The 20,389-nt window shown below is 45.2% G+C and overlaps 2 protein-coding genes and 2 non-coding genes across 4 annotated transcripts; 1 reads left to right on the top strand and 3 right to left on the bottom strand.

Annotated features, from left to right (window-relative positions):
* Window positions 1-546: 546 nt before the first annotated feature.
* LOC142765955 (uncharacterized) lies at window positions 547-3,126 on the top strand. The gene is made up of 2 exons (XM_075867761.1): window positions 547-816; window positions 2,540-3,126. The coding sequence occupies exons 1-2, from the start codon at window positions 547-549 to the stop codon at window positions 2,681-2,683; spliced, it is 414 nt and encodes a 137-aa protein (XP_075723876.1). The 3' UTR covers window positions 2,684-3,126.
* A 1,981-nt stretch (window positions 3,127-5,107) lies between these two features.
* Window positions 5,108-5,774, bottom strand: LOC142764835 (uncharacterized). The gene is made up of 2 exons (XM_075865368.1): window positions 5,362-5,774; window positions 5,108-5,302 (listed from the first exon to the last, which is right to left on the bottom strand). The coding sequence occupies exons 1-2, from the start codon at window positions 5,556-5,558 to the stop codon at window positions 5,137-5,139; spliced, it is 363 nt and encodes a 120-aa protein (XP_075721483.1). The 5' UTR covers window positions 5,559-5,774; the 3' UTR covers window positions 5,108-5,136.
* An 8,891-nt stretch (window positions 5,775-14,665) lies between these two features.
* On the bottom strand, window positions 14,666-14,738 carry TRNAT-CGU (transfer RNA threonine (anticodon CGU)). Its single transcript has one exon. It is a non-coding gene; the product is annotated as a tRNA-Thr (tRNA).
* A 389-nt stretch (window positions 14,739-15,127) lies between these two features.
* TRNAT-CGU (transfer RNA threonine (anticodon CGU)) lies at window positions 15,128-15,200 on the bottom strand. The gene has a single exon. It is a non-coding gene; the product is annotated as a tRNA-Thr (tRNA).
* Between the last annotated feature and the right edge of the window lie 5,189 nt (window positions 15,201-20,389).

Here is a 20,389-nt window from a genome sequence, read left to right as displayed (position 1 = left end):
GACAAAGGCGGTCTCTTTCATTGAGTCGCACGCGATTGGCCCATACAAGCTGTGACGAATGCTGTGACGTTATGAGTGACGTGGACTGGAGTGTCACGTGACTCTTTTTTTTTTCGGTTTTCGGAGAAAGGCGATGGAACGGTCGGAGAGACTGTCCGAAAGCAACCGGATGGATTGAAATGACTGCAAGGTGGCCTGGATTGGATTGAAATGAAAAAAATGCGCGACTTTTCGGCACCGGGGCACTTAGACAACATGGCGTTTCCCACTGACACGGTACTTCGCCTTGCCTGTGCGGTAGCTTTAACCGAGCAGAGGCGACGACGCGAGGTAAAAGATGCATTTGAAGAGTTCAGTGAAGAAGAGTTCCGGCAATGTTTTCGTCTGTCCAAACGAACAGTGCGTAGCTTGTGCGACGAACTTGACCCTATCATCGGATGCCAGCGAGCCAGTGGCCTTTCCACAGAGAGAAAGGTGTTGTGCCCGCTGCGATTTTTCGCCACCGGTAGCTTCCAGCCGAGAATTGGTCGCGAGGAAGACATCGGTATGTCTCAGCCGGCAGTGAGCAACACCATTCACGAGGTGACGGAGGCGATCATTACCGTGGCTGCTAGAAAAAGGGTGGCGGACTTCCTACTGACAACAGCTGCTAAGGATGAGGCAAAGGTGGAGTTTGTGCTACGCGGTTGCATCCCAGGGGTGCTGGCGTGTGCCGATGGCACGTTGGTCACCATTCGCAAGCCAGAGGGATTCAGACTGGCCGACACGGCGAGCTTCATGTCCAGAAGGGGCTATTATGTCCTGAACGTCATGATCGTTAGTACTGTTAGGATCGTTTATTACTCGCCCTTCGGAGCAATTGTTCAGTTGTGACGCCGAAGCTGGAAAAAGTAATAATGCAACGAATGAAAAAAATTGCCCGCAGCTTCCCTCGGGGGAACACTGAGGAGGATGCGGAGCATATAATTGGTTAACGGGGTGTTAAAGTGCGACTTACTTGGGTCGATGGCTAAATTGGTTAACGTGGTTGTGAAATGGGTTGTTAAATTGCGACTTACTTGGGTCGATGGCTAAATTGGTTAACGTGGTTGTAGGAGGGGGTGTTAAATGAGTGAACACGTACACACGTATGCGAAAGGGCGGCGCTGGTCGAAGGGACGTCGATCATTGTGTTTGTGGATTAGTTGGAATTCATTTCACCGCGACCTTGGACGTCGACGCGCCGTACAAACCAACCGACGAGCGGCAACTGAGCGAGCGAGCGCCGACCTTGAGTATATATACAGCGCGACGGCGCCTGCACTGTCAGCTGTTGAATGTTCTCGAAGCGCGACGCCACATGCGCGTCCACTGGAGAATCAGGAGAATCGTAGATGTCGAACGTGGTGTGTAGAGGAGGAAGGGTGCACAGATGGTGGAGGAGTGAAGCGCGCGCGGTGTGTAGAGGAGGAAGGGATGCACAGATGGTGGAAGAGTGGGCGACGGCGCGACGGCGCATGCGCGCGCGTCAGCTGTCGAATGTTCGAGAAGCGGTGCGGACGGCGCACTACAAGGCGCGAGTATAAGATGCTTCCGCATCTAAAAGAACCTGCAGGGAATTGGGTGCGAGCTAGATGGTGGCTCGCAGGGCCTCGGTAATAATAAGTGGCAAGTGTTTTGTGCGTGAGCCAGTTGCCTTTTTTGCACTGGCATGCATACGCAATTGAATTGTGCATTTTAGAGGTAATCGGTAATATGGGCAGCAGACGTAGCAGAAGTATATACACGACAGGGAAGTATTTCCAACACGAAAGTGCTAACAATCACAATTGGACGAGCTGGCTTTGGTATTTACGAGTGTTCTTTCGCAAGAGCAACGCGTAGCTTTTCACTTATCGATCATTCAGTGGAAGTCGTAGCCATGTGTACAGCAGAGGTGGGGTCGTTTCCCCCACACTCCCCCCTCCTCAGTGTGCTTACACCCTGTGTTTCCTTCTAAGTGAAGCTCCTTGTACCAATGACTGTACTAGTACGCATTGTTTCCTGCATATGCGTAGAAAAAAGGGATTTATTCTGAGTATAAATGCAGTACTATTTTATATCGCTCCTCATCGCAGATGTGCAAAGCATGGCTGCGCATAATTGTCATAGACCCATGATTCCCAGATTCGTGCCACGAGTCCTGGGTGTGGGAACACAACCCACTGCGTGCACGCCTAGCTGCACATCTGCAGCCTGGCGAATATCTGCTTGGTAAGTATTAATGTGTATCATCTGGGCAGAGCACTCAGCTTTTATGCTTACATTGCAGGAGACGCAGGCTATCCCCTCAAGCCATGGCTCCTAATTCCAGTCCTTGGCAGTCAACTGTGCAACACTTCCGAAGGCCGATACAACAAGGAGCACGCATCCATGCACAATGTTGTGTAAAGGTGTATCGCCGTGTTGAAAAGCAAGTTCCGCAGCTTGCAGCACTTTCGAACGATGCTCTACAACCCCGATCGGGCAGCGCAAATCATCTATGCTTGCTTTGCTCTCCACAACATCGCGTTGCATGCAGGCGACTGGACCTTGGACGAGTATGTCGTGGACATGCCACCAGCTGAGGATGACGATGGAGAGCCAAGGGGGAGCCATATGCTCACACCACGCAACGTGCTGCTCAGAGACGGCAGCAGCGCAGCGCTGTCTTGGACCTTTTTGAAGTACACAGGAACGGTGAATTTTCATGTTTTCATATCCCACACATAATTTATTTACACTGATTCTAGTGCATCTAGACATGACAGGGCTGTGTTTGCCACATTTGAATACACAAAGTACTTTCTTGTGCTTCAATATGAAGCAAGGTGGCAATGTCAAAATGCTGCATTTTCTTTAAATGGCACATGAAATATGCAACAGAAACACCCTTTTCCATATTAGTGATCACAGTCACAACAGACTAGATTGGAGCAAGCATATATGAGCGGCGCTCTGTGCTGAATGTTGCTATCACAAAATTGTGCGAACAATGCAGCAACGTCTCAAAATTCTTTTCACCAGAACGCATAAAAATCGAGATTCCATTAGTAACATGTTGTATGAACACATGATACATAAGTCCATATCTTCTCATAGTGACTGACTACAAACATTCAATTGTGCACGCCAGGCTTGACGAGCAATTGTGCTCGTCAAGTTGGGCTGGTTTTCTGCTCATTGTCCTAAACATTGTGTGAATGTTAAAATAACATTTAATTTGAATTTACGACTGCAGTCCTGCTGCAATGCTAAAAAATACGCAAATCAAGACGGCAAACAACAGGCGAGTTGTTTTGATAACATACAGCAAGAATAATTCGCTCAGCCATCTCGCGGCTCCCAAACCATACCACGTTCAAAATTTATTCCCGCAACGAGTTGTTTACAATGAAAACTAGATGAAATCAATCGCTGGCATGTTGCAGTGATGACCATTTTCATTTGTGAAACTGTGCGAGATGACCACTTACTAGTTTAGCGCTCCCAAACAAGATTCAAAATGTAGTTGTTGCATCTTAGCCTCATTGTGCTGAAATGAAAATATCACAGTGAACTGCAAAACAGTGTGATGCAAAAAGATATCACATTACTACACTATGTGGTAATGCTGCATAAAAAGCACAGTGAGCTAGAAAACACAGTGGGACAATACAAATATCACAGAAACATTAACAGAAAATGTCAACTATACACTCGTGGTCTCCGTGTGAATGACTAGACACCTTTGAAATGTGGGTAAAAAACACTGCCACTGGAACAGCTCGAACATACATTGAGAAATGCATATATCGAACATAAGAAATTCTGCACTCCTTGTACAAAGTAAATGCTAACCTAAATCTAGTAATATGTACTAAATGCAAACAAAAAACGTATAAAATAGAGCATGAACAGCAACACGTAAACATATCAAAAACACTAAACCAATTATGAATGATAAAAAGTTGAAAACATGGCAAAAAACAAACTAAACTATGTATATGTTTCCCGAAGCGTATAAAATTGAACATGAACAGCAGCACCTAAACACATTGAAACCGACAAATCAATAATGAATGATGACAAGAAAAAACATTGAACACATGACGATAAACTAAACTAGGTATCCCTTTCTCGCAGAAAGCCCTCAGCCATGGACAGTGCCCTCCTGCACCGCTGCCGCCTTCTCCTGTGCCGCTGCCACACGCCGTTCTGCAGGAGCGATGCGGGTGGTCGATTTTTTCATCTCCCGCAGCACCTGCGATGAATCATCATGGTGTAAATGTTTAAGTGAGCTGCCGGTAAACACTTAACCATCTCGTGGCTGGAAGCTGCTGCTGCTGCCAAGAATTGCAACGGGCACAACAATTTCCCCTCAGTTGAAGATCAACTGGCCTGATGGCATCCTTTGAAAATGGGAAGCTTTGTGTACAAGCTATGCCCTCCTCGGGCGGACCAACCAACATTTGTTGAAACTACTCTTTATTATTGTCCTCAAATGCATCTCTCACCATGAAAGAGCCCTTTTCAGGGCTAATCAACCTTTTGCCCGGCAGTTTATCATTGCAGATACCCGATACCATGCCCTCATACAATGCATGGTTCTTGTTTACAGCCCAAGTTCGTTTCAGTCATCATAATAGAACATGGAGAATGCTTATGCCCCTTATGTAAAATGTAAACAAAGGGTCTACTCACCTTGAGCACCTTGTCGCCCTGCTCAAGGTTCCAGTCCTGCACTCAATAAAGCACTAAGTTCTCAGATGCTTGCGTGTTACTGTGTCACTGCCATCTTCAGCAGCTTCAGTGGCCTCCACATCTGTTTCCACCGCAGAAGTGGGAACATCCGCCTGCTGGAAAGTGTAGTAAGCATGATCTTTCAGAAAGTGGGTATTCGTTACTCTGGCTATTTTGCAACCTTACGTACTAAACATCTGCGGAAATGTTCTGCAGCTATTCAGTGGTCATTGATATCATGTATTACCATTTTAGTGCATGCACTTGCCCGCAGGCATTGCGTGTTTTATGATAAATTAATACCCCTTGTACTGCAAGGGCTGCAAATTGAGATTTTAGTTGATAAACATACCCACGTTTTAATACTTTCTCCTGCGCTATATTGCCGTTTAACATGGTTCCGCTAAAGGCACCCCTTCAGATATCAAACTCTGTCATGGCACCGCTCAGGAACCCGTGATACTGCGGCGGCAGAGTGCTTACCTGTAGATAGGTGAGACCAAAGACGCCACTGAAGCGTGTCATCCCAGTCAACTGTAGAACCTGGCCGCGGAAGCCAGGCAGCCAACCCCCTACAGTGCCCCTGAAAATATACACTAATGTCACAGAACAAATTGCCCGTGCCATTCGACGGCCAGTTACGTTTGTGCGTCTCTGATGGCGGCGGTGTCACGGCGGGCCTCGTGCACCGGCCTGCGCCACCAAGCCTGCCATTCCTGCGCAGGCACTTCATGGTTCAGCGCGTCGCTGAGCTCTTGCCACAGCCGCCACCGGTCGGTGATGGTGACGCCGTGCCGCAGCTCGATGGCATTCGCCACGAGCTGGGGATGTTCGTCCATAAAGGCGAGCACCAGCGCGCGCTGAGCCTCGGATAACGCCGATGAGCCGCTGCTGCTGTTGACTACTGGTACAGTTGACCTCCGCCACGATTGCGCTCGACTGAGCCAACAACTTCGAAAGTTGCGCCGTTTAGGTTTGTATATTGGAGGAGATATGAAAACAGTAACTGCTTGAAACGGGGTTGTACTTAGCGCCACCACGTACCGTCCCGCTAAATTTAGCGTTATTTCATAACAATAACAAGAAAAATACGTTTATATTGTGCCGTATTCCTTGATAAACGTTCTAATACTTGTGCCAACACAATTTAATAATGATAAATAGTGGTTAAACATTTTTCAACACGTCACAAACACTTTTCACTTTGCTATACGGTCCACAAGTCCACGTCAAAATGATGACGCGAGGCTTCATTTCGCTCATTGGCTGTTCACTTCCCTTCATCCTCGCGACCGCTGCGGACCACCCATTTTTTGACGTCACCGACAGACCGCCTTCGTCCGGATTTGGAATTTGTATATAATTGCACCACTGCAAAACCGTGAATTTGTCTGCGTTTGTCAGCGAATTCACAGACGCATGAAGAATCGTTCTTTTGTGGAGGCACAGAACGTACCCGTCACCTGGAGGGGATCAATATAACCAGAGCGCCTTGATTTTATATGTTGCATTCAAAACGTTCATGCCAAAGTGCTTTACTTTGCACCGCAGCTTCACGCAGATGTCTTTTCGGTACTGGAGCAGCTAGAAGATGAGGAATACATTATGAAGCTCAAGCCCGGTGCCATGGGGGTCGTCTTTCTGGCACGGCGAATTCCGGTAGCCCTTCAAGTCGAGGTAAAAGAGGAACTGTACCTCATGGAAGAAAAACAAGTCACAACACAAGTAAGTGTTAAAAAAACCAAAATAAACCCCCTCATTATCTTAGAGCGGGAAGCCCTACGTAGTTGTTTAGGTGTGCCAAAATTCACAGCTAACAATGCTTTGTATCAAGAAGCTCGGATACCCACCCTTGCTTGCAGATTTCGTATTTTACAGTAAACACCTATTTAAAATTTTCGAAATCCACTTTAAGAAGGCGACAATTTGTATTCTTTGCCGGGCCTGGTGTCTTTTTCAATGAGCATTGGTCCCGTGTATATAAACTCAAGTGCTATTTGTTCAAACACTTCTAGATGCTTTAAATGTTAATATATTCGAGATCACACCATCTGTCAAACCAATCGGCCAAGTGCAAATAGAATTTGACGATATCTTCCTCATTAACGCTAAACACTTGCCCTCTAAATATTTGATTGGTTTATTAGAACAACACCTGTCTCAACTAGGTACTAATACAGTAATTGCAACGAATGCATCTATGAGTGGCGAGAAGGCAGGTGTGGGTATTTTTTCTCTCTCATTATTCTGGTCATTTTCATTACGCCTCCGAGATTATACACCAATATTTAAAGCGGAATTAACGGCCGTTATACTAGCTATTCATAAACTTCCTGCGACTCATTCGACAGCTGTGATAGTGACTGACTCGTACTCCGTGTGTTCATTCTTATGATCGTCGTCGACATCAGCAGTACTAGAGACTTTTAAATCATTAGTCCCAGAAACATTTGTCTAGTGCGAATGATATGGGTGCCAGGCCATCGTAGTATATTTATAAACGAGATGGCTGACAAACTTGCGCGAACATCTCTTGATCTTCCGATTGTGCCAATCATGCCTCCTACAGCTTATGTAACAGCAGCGAGGTTTAGAAAACTTTCCCTTCTTGAAGACTCATCAAAAACCATGATACCGAATCCAGATTTCTCGCACCTGCACTTCACATGGAATAATAAATGGTGTCCCACGCGTAAATTGGAAGTCTTGGTAACAAGATTACGTTGCCGTATACCACCTCTTAATTTCTACTTAAACAGGTCTGGTCTGGTACCATCCCCTCTGTGCTCAAGCTGTAACGAACCTGAACATATCGACCATTTTCTTATCACATGTCACTGATTCAAAAATCAAAGAAAAAACTGCTTCGAAATTTTATTCAGAAAATTAGGAATATCACCTAATACTCCCAATATTTTCTCTTTTGGGGCCATTTCATTGGGACATAGCGACAGGAACATCTGCGGGGCTCTCTGCAAATTCATATATAACACAAGAAGATTACCTTGCTGAGTCAGCCATCAGCTCTCGAATTTTACTAGTCACACTACCACTTATTATTTAGCTGATACACTGCAATGATTCAACTTTCAGGAGAATTTCATATAACGATCCCACCACAGATATTCAACAAATTCTATTATTTCTCCCCCCCCTTTTTTTTACATTGCGCCAAATTAATTTCACAGTTAAAATACAGTAATCATATTCCCCTAATCTAGAAAATCTATAGGTATTTACTTGCATTAACCACCGGCTTCTTGGCCAATCCACCTTAGTGGGTGAGAGCCACAAAAGAAAGGAACAAGCAAGCAAGCAAGTGGGCCAGCTGAGTGGTCTTCCTAGATTGTTACTGCGGCAAAGAAAGAAAGTATTCATTTACGTTTGTATTTCTGCGTCTCTCAAAATCATATCGTGGTTTAGGGAAGGTAAACCCACAAGTAAATCATATGTTTGTATCTCTCTGCACTTAATAAGATTATACAGCGTGACAATTACCCCATATTACCCCATGCCCGCTCTTTAAGACATTGCACCATGGTTTGCTAATGCTAGTTGTTTGTTTTTTCAACGCTTATCGCGGTTTAATTATTCTGGCAAATCATCTCGCAGAATCGAGTTCGAAGTTTTGTACAATAAGCGCACCATGTGGTCATCATCTGCTACAGCGCATGCCTTTATGTATTATTTGGGCCCCAGAGATACTTCAAGTTGCGATGCACCACACGCTGGAAGGACTTATACGGGGCAGTCGACGTGGCATGCCCGTCGTGATTCTCCGAAGCTTCTCGGTACATCGATTTCTTGTGAAACTGTGCAAATTTGTGGTACACCATAAAGCAGCGGAGAATTGGTGGATAGCAAAACGGTGTGTCCTCTGCAACGATGCTTCCGGTTCGAGGCCTATCCGTTCGCGGCTTCAAGGTTCCTGCTAGGTAGTGTATTCGGGGGAAGGAACATGTGCAATTTTGCGACGCATTTGTTGTCTCTCGTCCAGTGATTGTGTTCTTGAATTCTTCTTGCGAATGGATAGGCGATATTTCACGCATTTCAGAGAACGAAGCGTGAAGGGGCAATGAGCAAACACGGAGTGGCTTGAGATTGCAGGATGCAGTAATGCTTCGAAACACGCAGCAATCTTGCAGAATCAACTCTATTTAGTGTTTTCGAGCACAAATGGTGACCACTTCAAAATTACTCATACGCATGATCACATACCGTCTAATGATAACACACGTACGTTGATAAGATAGGTTCGCGTGCTCTGCCTGATAAAGTATGACGATGCAGTTTATTTCCATTGCATATTGTGCATCACAAACTGTCTATAAAATTTATGGAAACAGCTGAGCGTATAAAACGCCCACGAAACGAAATGGCCGCTCAATTAAGGGTGTCGTGGGACTTTGTAAAATGATCTACGTCACTTTTGAAGCAACGAGTTGCATGGTATGGCGTATCTCTTATGTCAGACTTGAAATCGTGAAGAGCTGATAGGCAGTGTTATACTCGAACTTGTAGCACTAAAAGCACTGAAAGACGGCATACACTAATTCTTGTTTCTAGCTTTGCAATGTTTGTATAATTAACTTTAGAGCATTTTTCGTAATTATTTGATCTGTCATTGTTTGTATTTATTTCAATTATTCTCAGTTTCTTACTTGTATTTTTTCTGCTATGTGCCCACTGCTGCGATAGCCCTGTAAGCGGGCTGCAGTATGTGAAAATAACTTAATTAATTAATAAGTAAATAGCATAGGTTATGTTACACAAGCGTAGATTGAGCATGGATCATTTCGCATGCATTGAAACACAATGTTCGAGTGCACCAGGGAACGATATCACACGTAAAGGGAGATTGGCAAGTGTAAAAAAGAAAGTCAGAAAACTACAAGCACATTTTATTTTTACAGTAAGAAGCAGTTAACTTATGCCATTCATTATGTCGTACCCAAAATGTTATCCTTGGCACAGAAAAGGGAATATATAATTTTACGGGTGGGCAGCATGAAAATAAATGGTTCGATATTTCGGGATGCTATGATGTGCAGAAAATATTTGTGTGTGACAAAACCTGGACGATATCACTTTTTGCAACAAAACAACAAGACTGTGTCCAGAGGTGCATGCCTCTTGAATGCAGAAATAGCCACTCGCACCATTATAACTCTCTCGTAGTGACTCCATTTGCTATTCATTGAAGCTGCATAACATTCCAAAGTAATACGCAGCAATTTGTGAGAGCGGTTCACTGCGAGTGATAGGTAGAACATTGAGAAAGCGACAACGCTGGCAAGAATGCCCGCACGGCGGCACCGTGCCTCGAACCGAAAGTCGATGCAGACGTGCGCCATAGCCCAGAACCCTTTGCATGTGTCGCTTTCTCTGTCCACATATTGAAAGATTGTCTGAGAAAGCTAGCTGTTCCTCATGTTACTTCAAATCCTTATCATCCAATCTCCAATGGTCTGAGAGAACAAGCGGTGCAGGAAGCGGTGCAGAATATTTTAAAAGAAGTGTTCTATCAACACGCACAACTTTATACAGCTCTGCTCGAGTGGCGCAACACATTCCGTGGTGACGTATAGAAGACTCCCGTGCAAAGGCTGACGGGCCAACCCATTTTCTTCATTTCGTTACTACTACTAAGTCACATGGTGACGTCATAGTAATCATGTGACATCATCACTCGGTAGTAGGCATGTGCTGATGCCGCAGGTACGTGTAATGCAGAAAGTTTACAAGGCCTACGATCGCAGTGGCAACAATCGGCGTGCGCAGGGTTCCCATTCAAAGCAGGGGGGGGGGGGGGTTCATCGCAGCGCTCACTTTCCCTATTTTAGTCAATGTATGGGGCAGATATCGCACCGCCCCCTCAAGTGACTGAGAAGGCACCCCGCCCACTAGTCAATGTATGGAGCAGATTTTGCGCCCCCTCCTAGCTGACTAAAGTTGGAGGAGGGGGCGACCGCTCCCTAGTCGCCTAAGAGGGGGTGAAAATGCTAAGCTATTTTGGTATGTATGTATGTATGTATGTATGTATGTATGTATGTATGTATGTATGTATGTATGTATGTATGTATGTATGTATGTATGTATGTATGTATGTATGTATGTATGTATGTATGTATGTATGTATGTATGTATGTATGTATGTATGTATGTATGTATGTATGTATGTATGTATGTATGTATGTATGTATGTATGTATGTATGTATGTATGTGTGTTAGTGTGTGTGCGTGTGCGTGCGTGCGCATGCGTGTATGCATGCACGTGACCGCTTATAGTTCCACCTTTGACAATTGCCCACTACTTCATCTCTGCAAACATCGCACTACGCCCTATCAGCGATCCACCAATTCACCGACCATAAAGCATGTACTGTTGAGAAGAAGCCAATATGAAATGCAAGATGGTCGTTTACTTGTATCCAGGTGCACGTTAAGAATCATAGATTGTCACACTGTGTCCATCTCTTGTTTGCACGTGACCGCCTATAGTTCACCCTTTGCAAACTGCCCACTACTTCATCCTTGCAAACATCCCACTACGCCCCATCACCGATCCACCACTACACCAACCATAAAGGCGTTATAATCAAGGGGGAACGGAGGTGACGTATAGATACCACTTACGAATAATAACATTTCTTGTATAAATATATACAGTCACGTCTTTGATGATGTAGTGGGCGATATTCGCAGATGGTTCACAGTTTAGTGATGAAACCCTCGAGTGCTTCACCCCACTCATCATCATTCACTCCGTGGATATGTTGTGATTTTTTTTCTACTGTCTTTAGAAAATTGGTTACTGTTAATAAATCCAGAGAAGCTCTAGTGAGCCCCCAAGAGTACAGATTGAGGTGAATCATGACAAGTATGATCATTTGTCTACTAAGGGTGACAAGTACACAAGATAACGTAAATCTTCTTTCATTGAGGCTGAGGATAAGTTAATAAATGCGCTGCTAATAGAAGACATACACAGAGAGGAAAATGTGTAAAACACGAATGCAAAAACTGTGTATAAAGCTGCGTTATTTCATTGTAACAGCTTACTATTTGTAAGTATAGTTGAAAAGGTCGAAATAAACGTGGTTAAGCATTGTTACAGAAACTCCCGTCAAAGCAAAATGACAACGGCTTTCACAAATCACGAGAACGGCTAGCGGCATCGCTATCAATTTTGAGTGTTGCTCGAGAAAAGGTTTGTCCGTGTTTAAAACCTTTCAGATGAGAAAATACCGCCTGTATTTTGTAAGACGGCTACATTTCTTATGTGATAACTATACTGCAGCTACAAACAGTGCGAAGGGCGAACTTTCTGTCACATCGTAAAAGCTGGGCAGAGAAATATTGTACGGAGTGCTGGGCCCTTCACGCACTCCGCACAATCTCACTGGTGTTTAAGAGAACACGCCGAAGTCTTTGTCACAATAAAAAAAAAGTGCTTACGAGCAATGTGTACCACCAGCAGTAAATGGTGTTTACAAGAAACCCACCATCAGTATTCTCAAGAACGTGCGCTTTGTGCCCGAATCATATAGCGTCACGCGCTGCATACAGAGAGCTGTAGCGTTCGAATACGGGTGACGGATCTCTTTGTTCTCATATTTTCTCTGTCTCGTGTTGGTGTACACTTTACAACGTTACATTCATTGCGGAAACACGTCAGTGTAGTCTTGGTGAATCCCATTAGTAGTCTTGGTGAATCCATTAAACGCTTTCATTGTAAATAGATAGAAGAACTAAAATAACACAGGCTGTAAAATAAGCCTATTCAAAAGAGGCGTTATCGAAAGTACGAACAGGGAAACTAACTACGCTAACAGTTTAAAAACATGCTGGTCACTGTCAGAGTTGGGAAGACAAGGAAGCGTTTTGTTTTGGACCATATTTTGTTATCATGTCACCGGTAGAGCTAACTAAGAAAAAGATTTCTTGTTATCCCATTTTCTAAACTGGGGCTGAACTTGTCCAGTGACAATATACTTGCTTTCCGTGCTTCGACTTTGGGCTTCAGCCACAAGAGCGTTTTAGATGGCCTGTGTTCTTATGTTCGCGAAACAAAACAAATGAGCCTTGACCTGACAAACTGTGGCTTATTAGTGCAGCAATAGTTCACCATAAAAAAAGAAAAAGGTGTTCTCTTTTTGTACTATCAATATTATTATTATTGTAGGGAACAATGCGAGATGACGACGAAGCAGCCAGCAAGGCAAAAGCCACAGCGTTGGTAATACACGCGCGTGACTCGAGCTTGCTCGTTCATAAATTTCAGCCTGCTGATGTTCCTTGGATTCCCAGTACGTTTGTGGATTTGTGGATAAATCACTGCAATATATATATATATATATATATATATATATATATATATATATATATATATATATAAGGGAAAGAAGTGTATACCTAAGGGCTCGTTTTTTCGTGTTTTAACACAATATAATGAGATATAACAGACAGTAATGCCAAGGAATGTACAGGGGAAGTTATTAGAACCAATGGAATGTAAATAATAAAAAAGAAGAAAGAAAAGTGGATGAAAAAATTACCAACTGTGAGCAGGAATCGAACCTACGACCTTCGAATTACGCGTTCGATGCTCTAACCACTGAGCTATTACAGCGGCCCTCCCTCCATCCACTTTTTTGGGTTTATCTGTGAATTTAGAAGTAGGAGTGACAGTCAGCGCCATCTATAAGCCAAACAACGAGTGTGAAAACACTCTTATGCGCATGTTTGGCGTCACGTAGCACGTGAACTTATTATGAGCGGGCAGCTGATTAATTGTCCCTCTTATACAACCTAAACACACCAAGTCTGCCAGTACGAGACCCTCGTTCAATGAAATAAGGGAAAGAAGTGTATACCTAAGGGCTCGTTTTTCCGTGTTTTAACACAATATTAATGAGATATAACAGACAGTAATGCCAAGGAATGTACAGGGGAAGTTATTAGAACCAATGGAATGTAAATAAGAAGAAAGAAGAAAGAAAAGTGGATGAAAAAATTACCAACTGTGAGCAGGAATCGAACCTACGACCTTCGAATTACGCGTTTGATGCTCTAACCACTGAGCTATTACAGCGGCCCTCCCTCCATCCACTTTTTTGGGTTTATCTGTGAATTTAGAAGTAGGAGTGACAGTCAGCGCCATCTATAAGCCAAACAACGAGTGTGAAAACACTCTTATGCGCATGTTTGGCGTCACGTAGCACGTGAACTTATTATGAGCGGGCAGCTGATTAATTGTCCCTCTTATACAACCTAAACACACCAAGTCTGCCAGTACGAGACCCTCGTTCAATGAAATAAGGGAAAGAAGTGTATACCTAAGGGCTCGTTTTTCCGTGTTTTAACACAATATTAATGAGATATAACAGACAGTAATGCCAAGGAATGTACAGGGGAAGTTATTAGAACCAATGGAATGTAAATAATAAGAAAGAAGAAAGAAAAGTGGATGAAAAAATTACCAACTGTGAGCAGGAATCGAACCTACGACCTTCGAATTACGCGTTCGATGCTATAACCACTGAGCTATCACAGCGGCCCTCCCTCCATCCACTTTTTTGGGTTTATCTGTGAATTTAGAAGTAGGAGCGACAGTCAGCGCCATCTATAAGCCAAACAACGAGTGTGAAAACACTCTTATGCGCATGTTTGGCGTCACGTAGCACGTGAACTTATTATGAGCGGGCAGCTGATTAATTGTCCCTCTTATACAACCTAAACACACCAAGTCTGCCAGTACGAGACCCTCGTTCAATGAAATAAGGGAAAGAAGTGTATACCTAAGGGCTCGTTTTTCCGTGTTTTAACACAATATTAATGAGATATAACAGACAGTAATGCCAAGGAATGTACAGGGGAAGTTATTAGAACCAATGGAATGTAAATAAGAAGAAAGAAGAAAGAAAAGTGGATGAAAAAATTACCAACTGTGAGCAGGAATCGAACCTACGACCTTCGAATTACGCGTTCGATGCTCTAACCACTGAGCTATCACAGCGGCCCTCCCTCCATCCACTTTTTTGGGTTTATCTGTGAATTTAGAAGTAGGAGCGACAGTCAGCGCCATATATAAGCCAAACAACGAGTGTGAAAACACTCTTATGCGCATGTTTGGCGTCACGTAGCACGTGAACTTATTATGAGCGGGCAGCTGATTAATTGTCCCTCTTATACAACCTAAACACACCAAGTCTGCCAGTACGAGACCCTCGTTCAATGAAATAAGGGAAAGAAGTGTATACCTAAGGGCTCGTTTTTCCGTGTTTTAACACAATATTAATGAGATATAACAGACAGTAATGCCAAGGAATGTACAGGGGAAGTTATTAGAACCAATGGAATGTAAATAAGAAGAAAGAAGAAAGAAAAGTGGATGAAAAAATTACCAACTGTGAGCAGGAATCGAACCTACGACCTTCGAATTACGCGTTCGATGCTCTAACCACTGAGCTATCACAGCGGCCCTCCCTCCATCCACTTTTTTGGGTTTATCTGTGAATTTAGAAGTAGGAGCGACAGTCAGCGCCATATATAAGCCAAACAACGAGTGTGAAAACACTCTTATGCGCATGTTTGGCGTCACGTAGCACGTGAACTTATTATGAGCGGGCAGCTGATTAATTGTCCCTCTTATACAACCTAAACACACCAAGTCTGCCAGTACGAGACCCTCGTTCAATGAAATAAGGGAAAGAAGTGTATACCTAAGGGCTCGTTTTTCCGTGTTTTAACACAATATTAATGAGATATAACAGACAGTAATGCCAAGGAATGTACAGGGGAAGTTATTAAAACCAATGGAATGTAAATAATAAGAAAGAAGAAAGAAAAGTGGATGAAAAAATTACCAACTGTGAGCAGGAATCGAACCTACATTCCATTGGTTCTAATAACTTCCCCTGTACATTCCTTGGCATTACTGTCTGTTATATCTCACACACACACACACACACACACACACACACACACACACACACACACACACACACACACACACACACACACACACACACACACACACACACACACACACACACACACACACACACACACACACACACACACATATATATATATATATATATATATATATATATATATATATATATATATATATATATATATATATATATATATATATATATATATATATATATATATATATATATATATATATATATATATATATATATTGTGAGGAACTGGTTTATTCAGCCAGGCTCGAGCTAAATCACGCTGGTGATGATATTTACAGATGAAGAAGATGTACAGGTGATGATGATATCAAAGAGACTAAAGAGTCAAAGAGAGCAAAGAGTCGCGCTCACACTAATTCCCGCGCGCGGTGAAAGCGGCCGCGTGGTCGCTTGACAGTATTATTAAATGCGTCGCGCGTATATAAGGCTTTAAACGAGATACGTGCACTATCTCTGTTCCTCGGCTACGATGATCAGGATTAGCGCTAAAAGGAGAAACGCGGTAATTGACAGGAGATGTCTGTTCGACCACCGTGTACGGCCCAATGAAGCGACTGATGAATTTGTCGCATAGGCCGGGGACGCGTAACTGATGAATTTGTCGCATAGGCCGGGGACGCGTAGTGGAGTCTATAGAAGAACTTCGTCACCAGGGGAAAAACTCACAACACGGCGAGATGAGTCGTAGCGAGATTTTTGAATGTCTTAGGAGAGGCCGGTGTTAACACGGGCCTGGTGACGGCAGTGTGCGAGACGAGATAGAAATTCTTCAGAGAAAGGAGCCGTCGAGGGGGCAGGAGCCGAAAGGAAAGAGACATCCAGAGCGACACTCGGCGAGCGACCATGAACGAGAAAAAATGGAGAAAAGCCGGCGGTGCGTTGAGCAGCCGTATTATAGGCGAATGTCAGGAAAGGTAGGATTGCATGCCAGTTCATGTGGTTGGGGTGAATGTGCATGGCGATCATGTCCGATAGGGTCCGATGAAACCGTTCAGTCAATCTGTTGGTCTGCGGGTGGTAGCTAGAAGTGGTCTTGTGAACAGTGTTCGAGGCACGCAAAACTTGCTCGACAATGGAAGAGAGATAGACTTTGCCACGATCACTCAGGAGAATGCGTGGAGCTCCATGACGCAAAAAGATATGGCGAAGAAAGAAATCGGCGATCTCAGTGGCAGTCCCAGTTAGTATTGAAGCTGTTTCTGCGTAGCGGGTAAGGTGGTCGACGGCCGTGACAATCCAGCGATTCCCATTGGATGATATCGGAAGAGGGCCGTACAAGTCGATTCCAACGACTTCAAAAGGCGAGGCGGGAAAGGAAGAGGTTGCATTAAGCCAGCCGGAGCAGTTGTCGGTCGTTTTCGCCGTTGGGAATGGACACAGGAGGCGACGTACTTAGCGACGGCTGAAGAGAGGCCAGGCCAAAAACAACGACTTTGTATTTTGTCGTAAGTCTTGTGATAGCCTAGATGAGCGGCGGTTGGATCATCATGAAAGGCTTCCAGAACTTCACGTTGCAGAGAGCGTGGGATGACGGGTACCCACTTGCTGCCATCGATGTGGTAAATGTAGCGACATAAAGCATCACCGACAAGCTTAAATTGTTTAAGTTGTCGACGGAGTCTGGCTTTTGGAGGAGTAGTAGAGCCGGTCAAGTGGTCAACAATGGTGCGGCAGTGTGGGTCGACACGTTGTTGTGAAACAAGGACGAATAGGGTGGCAGGTGATGAACTTAGCGCTGCGATTGGAGCGGTGCTGTCGTTTTGGAGTGTCGATGGTGAATGGCTTCCCCTGGGCAAAGGACAGCCTGATAGAGCATCAGCATCTTGATGCTTCTTCCCAGATCTGTAGGCGACATCGAAATCATACTCCTGCAAGCGAAGCGCCCAGCGACCGAGGCGACCCGATAAGTTTTTCAGCGATGAAAGCCAGCATAGGACGTTATGGTTGGTCACGACGGTAAAATAACGGCCGTGAAGATATGGTCGGAATCTTTGCACTGCCCAAACAACAGAAAGGCACTCCTGTTCGGTGATAGTGTAGTTCTTTTCTGGAGCGGTGAGTGCACGACTTGCGTAAGCAACGACGCATTCGCGTGAGTTTTTGTCACGCTGCAAGAGTACCGCACCAAGACCACGACTACTTGCGTCGGTGTGAAGGATGGTGGGTGCGGTGGGATCAAAGTGGCACAGTACCGAATCCGACGTGAGGGCTTGCTTCAATGACGTGAAAGCGCTTTCGCAGTCTTCGGACCAAATAAAGGGGACGTTCCTTGCGAGGAGTTGATGGAGCGGAGACGCAAGTTCCGTGAAGCCACGTATGAAGCGCCGGAAGTAAGAAGATAACCCAGGAAAGCTGCGCAGGTCCTTTTGACGTAGTGGACGAGGAAAATCGAGGACAGCGGCAAGCTTCTCGGGGTCGGGCCGAATTCCTTTTTTGCTGACAATGTGGTCGAGGACCTTGATTGTCTTGCTAGCAAATGTACATTTCTTGGTGTTAAGCTGCAGACCGGCTTTTGCAAGGCATGTGAGGACTTCGTCAAGACGTTGTAGATGCTGGGAGAACGTGGATGAAAACACTACTATGTCATCAAGATAGCACAAACATGTTTTCCATTTCATACCACGCAATACGCCGTCTATCATGCGTTCGAAGGTGGCGGGTGCATTACAGGGTCCAAAAGGCGTCACATTAAACTCGTAAAACCCATCTGGTGTTGAAAAGGTGGTCTTCTCTTTATCAGAGTTCGACATTGGTATCTGCCAGTAGACTGACCTAAGGTTGAGGCTAGAAAAGTACTCTGCACCCTGTAATGAATCCAGTGCATCGTCGATCCGATAGAGGGGATAAACATCCTTGCGCATAATTTTGTTTAGCGCATGGTAATCGACGCAGAAACGCACTGTCCCATCTTTCTTTTGAATGAGAACAACTGGGAATGACCAGGAACTCGAGGAAGGACGTATGATGTTGCGTCGTAGCATGTCTGAGATGTTTTCCTCGATGATCTTGCGCTCTGCCTGAGACACGCGATATGGACGCCGATGTACAATACGAGAGCCGTCAGTCTGGATGCTGTGAGTAGCGGTGGTAGTCATGCTGAGGGCGGGCGAGTTCACGTCAAATGGAGAACGGTGTCTATTTAACAGGGCGAGCAAATCTTCAGTTTGATCAGGTGTTAAATCAGTGCTTATTGTTGCCGACACAGGTGTGGCAGAGGCATTGAATGGCAGTGATTGTGACTTTGGGACATCGTTGTGGTTGTTGTTCGGAAGAGTAACAATCGCAACAGGCTCACTGTAGATCACGCAAGATACTGCTGAGCCACAGGGGAGCAGTACACACTCGGGCGTTTGATTTATGGCGGTTAGGTACGTTCACCCATCGAAGAAGCGAATAAGCCCCGGTGTGATCACAATGCCCCTCCGTAGGGTATGACCGTAAGAGAGAATTAGTACGTCACCATCCACAATGTCGGTGCAATTAACACTTATAATTTCTTCGATGTAGGGCCAAAGTACATAATCTGACTTCGTGACAAGGCGGATGCGTCCATCTTGTTCAAGCGGAGAACAGTCAGTGGCATTTAGATGCAGGAGGCGCTGATGACATGATATGAAAGCGGACGCAGAAGACAAGAAATCCCATCCCAGAATGAGAGCGTGGGTGCACTCACGAAATACCGTGAAAACAATGTGACGACGAATGCCTTCTATGCAGACACGAACGGTACACTGTGCAAGTGAACGAATGAGAGCGTTGGTCGCCGCACGTAGAGGTGAGCCACCATAAGGCGTGGGGACTTTTCGAAGGCGGGAACAGAAATCAGCTCGAATAATCGAAACGGCAGCACCAGTGCCTACAAGAGCCTCAACGCGTACACCTTCTACAAACACTACTATCAAATTTGATGGTCGCTCTGGAGGAATTGTTTGCTGTCCGGTGGATGCAATTTCCTCTCCTAAAACTGCATTGGGGAGTTTTGCGCGTGGGCGTTCGTGGAATGGGAGGCGGGCCGCAGAGGTGACACTGAACGGCGACCTGGCGAAGGCGACCTGTGGCGAGACGTACGGGAATTCCCAGGCATGTCCGTATGGTAGGTAGGAGAGGGTGAACGGTAATAGGACGATCGGGAGGGTGGTCGTAGGCAGTTCTTGGTCGGACGGAAGCTTCGATGTTCTTCAGGAGCGTAGCCGCGTTGCTCGTCTTGTTGGCGCCTTCGACAAAACCGAGCGATATGTCCTCGATAGCCGCAGTAGTAACAGATTGGTCGAGGCGGGCGCTGAGGTGCGTAGTAAGGTAGTGCACGCACTGGCGGTGATAGCGAAGCCACAGGCGTATGGTCTGCTGTTGTAGGCACAGAAACGGTGGGTGCGGCAGAGAGCGCGGCAACGTCGGCGTACGTGCGCGTATGGCGCGCGCAGGGACCGTTGGAACACGTCGGACGCGATGCGGAAGCGATCTCTTGTTTAATCAGGTCTCGCAAGCTATCTTTTTTAGACGGGAAAGTAACTTCCGCAGCACAGGAAGAGCAGCGCCCGTGAAGCTATTCACGAACGATGTCGCGAATAAGCGCACGCAAGTCGAGGGGTGCAGGCAAACGAAGGTCGGTGGCATCGTAGCAAAGGCGAAGACACTGAAGCTCGTCAAGTCGCTGACAGATGGTTATCACGTC

This window comes from Rhipicephalus microplus, chromosome 6 (assembly GCF_043290135.1).
Source record: "Rhipicephalus microplus isolate Deutch F79 chromosome 6, USDA_Rmic, whole genome shotgun sequence".
NCBI lineage: Eukaryota > Metazoa > Arthropoda > Arachnida > Ixodida > Ixodidae > Rhipicephalus > Rhipicephalus microplus.
This window is presented reverse-complemented; position numbering and strand designations above follow the sequence as displayed.

Coding starts and splice junctions, on each gene's coding strand:
- LOC142765955 (XM_075867761.1), top strand. CDS start 547: ATGTCTCAGCCGGCAGTGAGCAACACCATTCACGAGGTGACGGAGGCG. Junction 817..2,539: donor ATGTCCTGAACGTCATGATC/GTTAGTACTGTT, acceptor CGTTGCATGCAG/GCGACTGGACCTTGGACGAG.
- LOC142764835 (XM_075865368.1), bottom strand. CDS start 5,558: ATGGACGAACATCCCCAGCTCGTGGCGAATGCCATCGAGCTGCGGCAC. Junction 5,303..5,361: donor GCCATCAGAGACGCACAAAC/GTAACTGGCCGT, acceptor GTATATTTTCAG/GGGCACTGTAGGGGGTTGGC.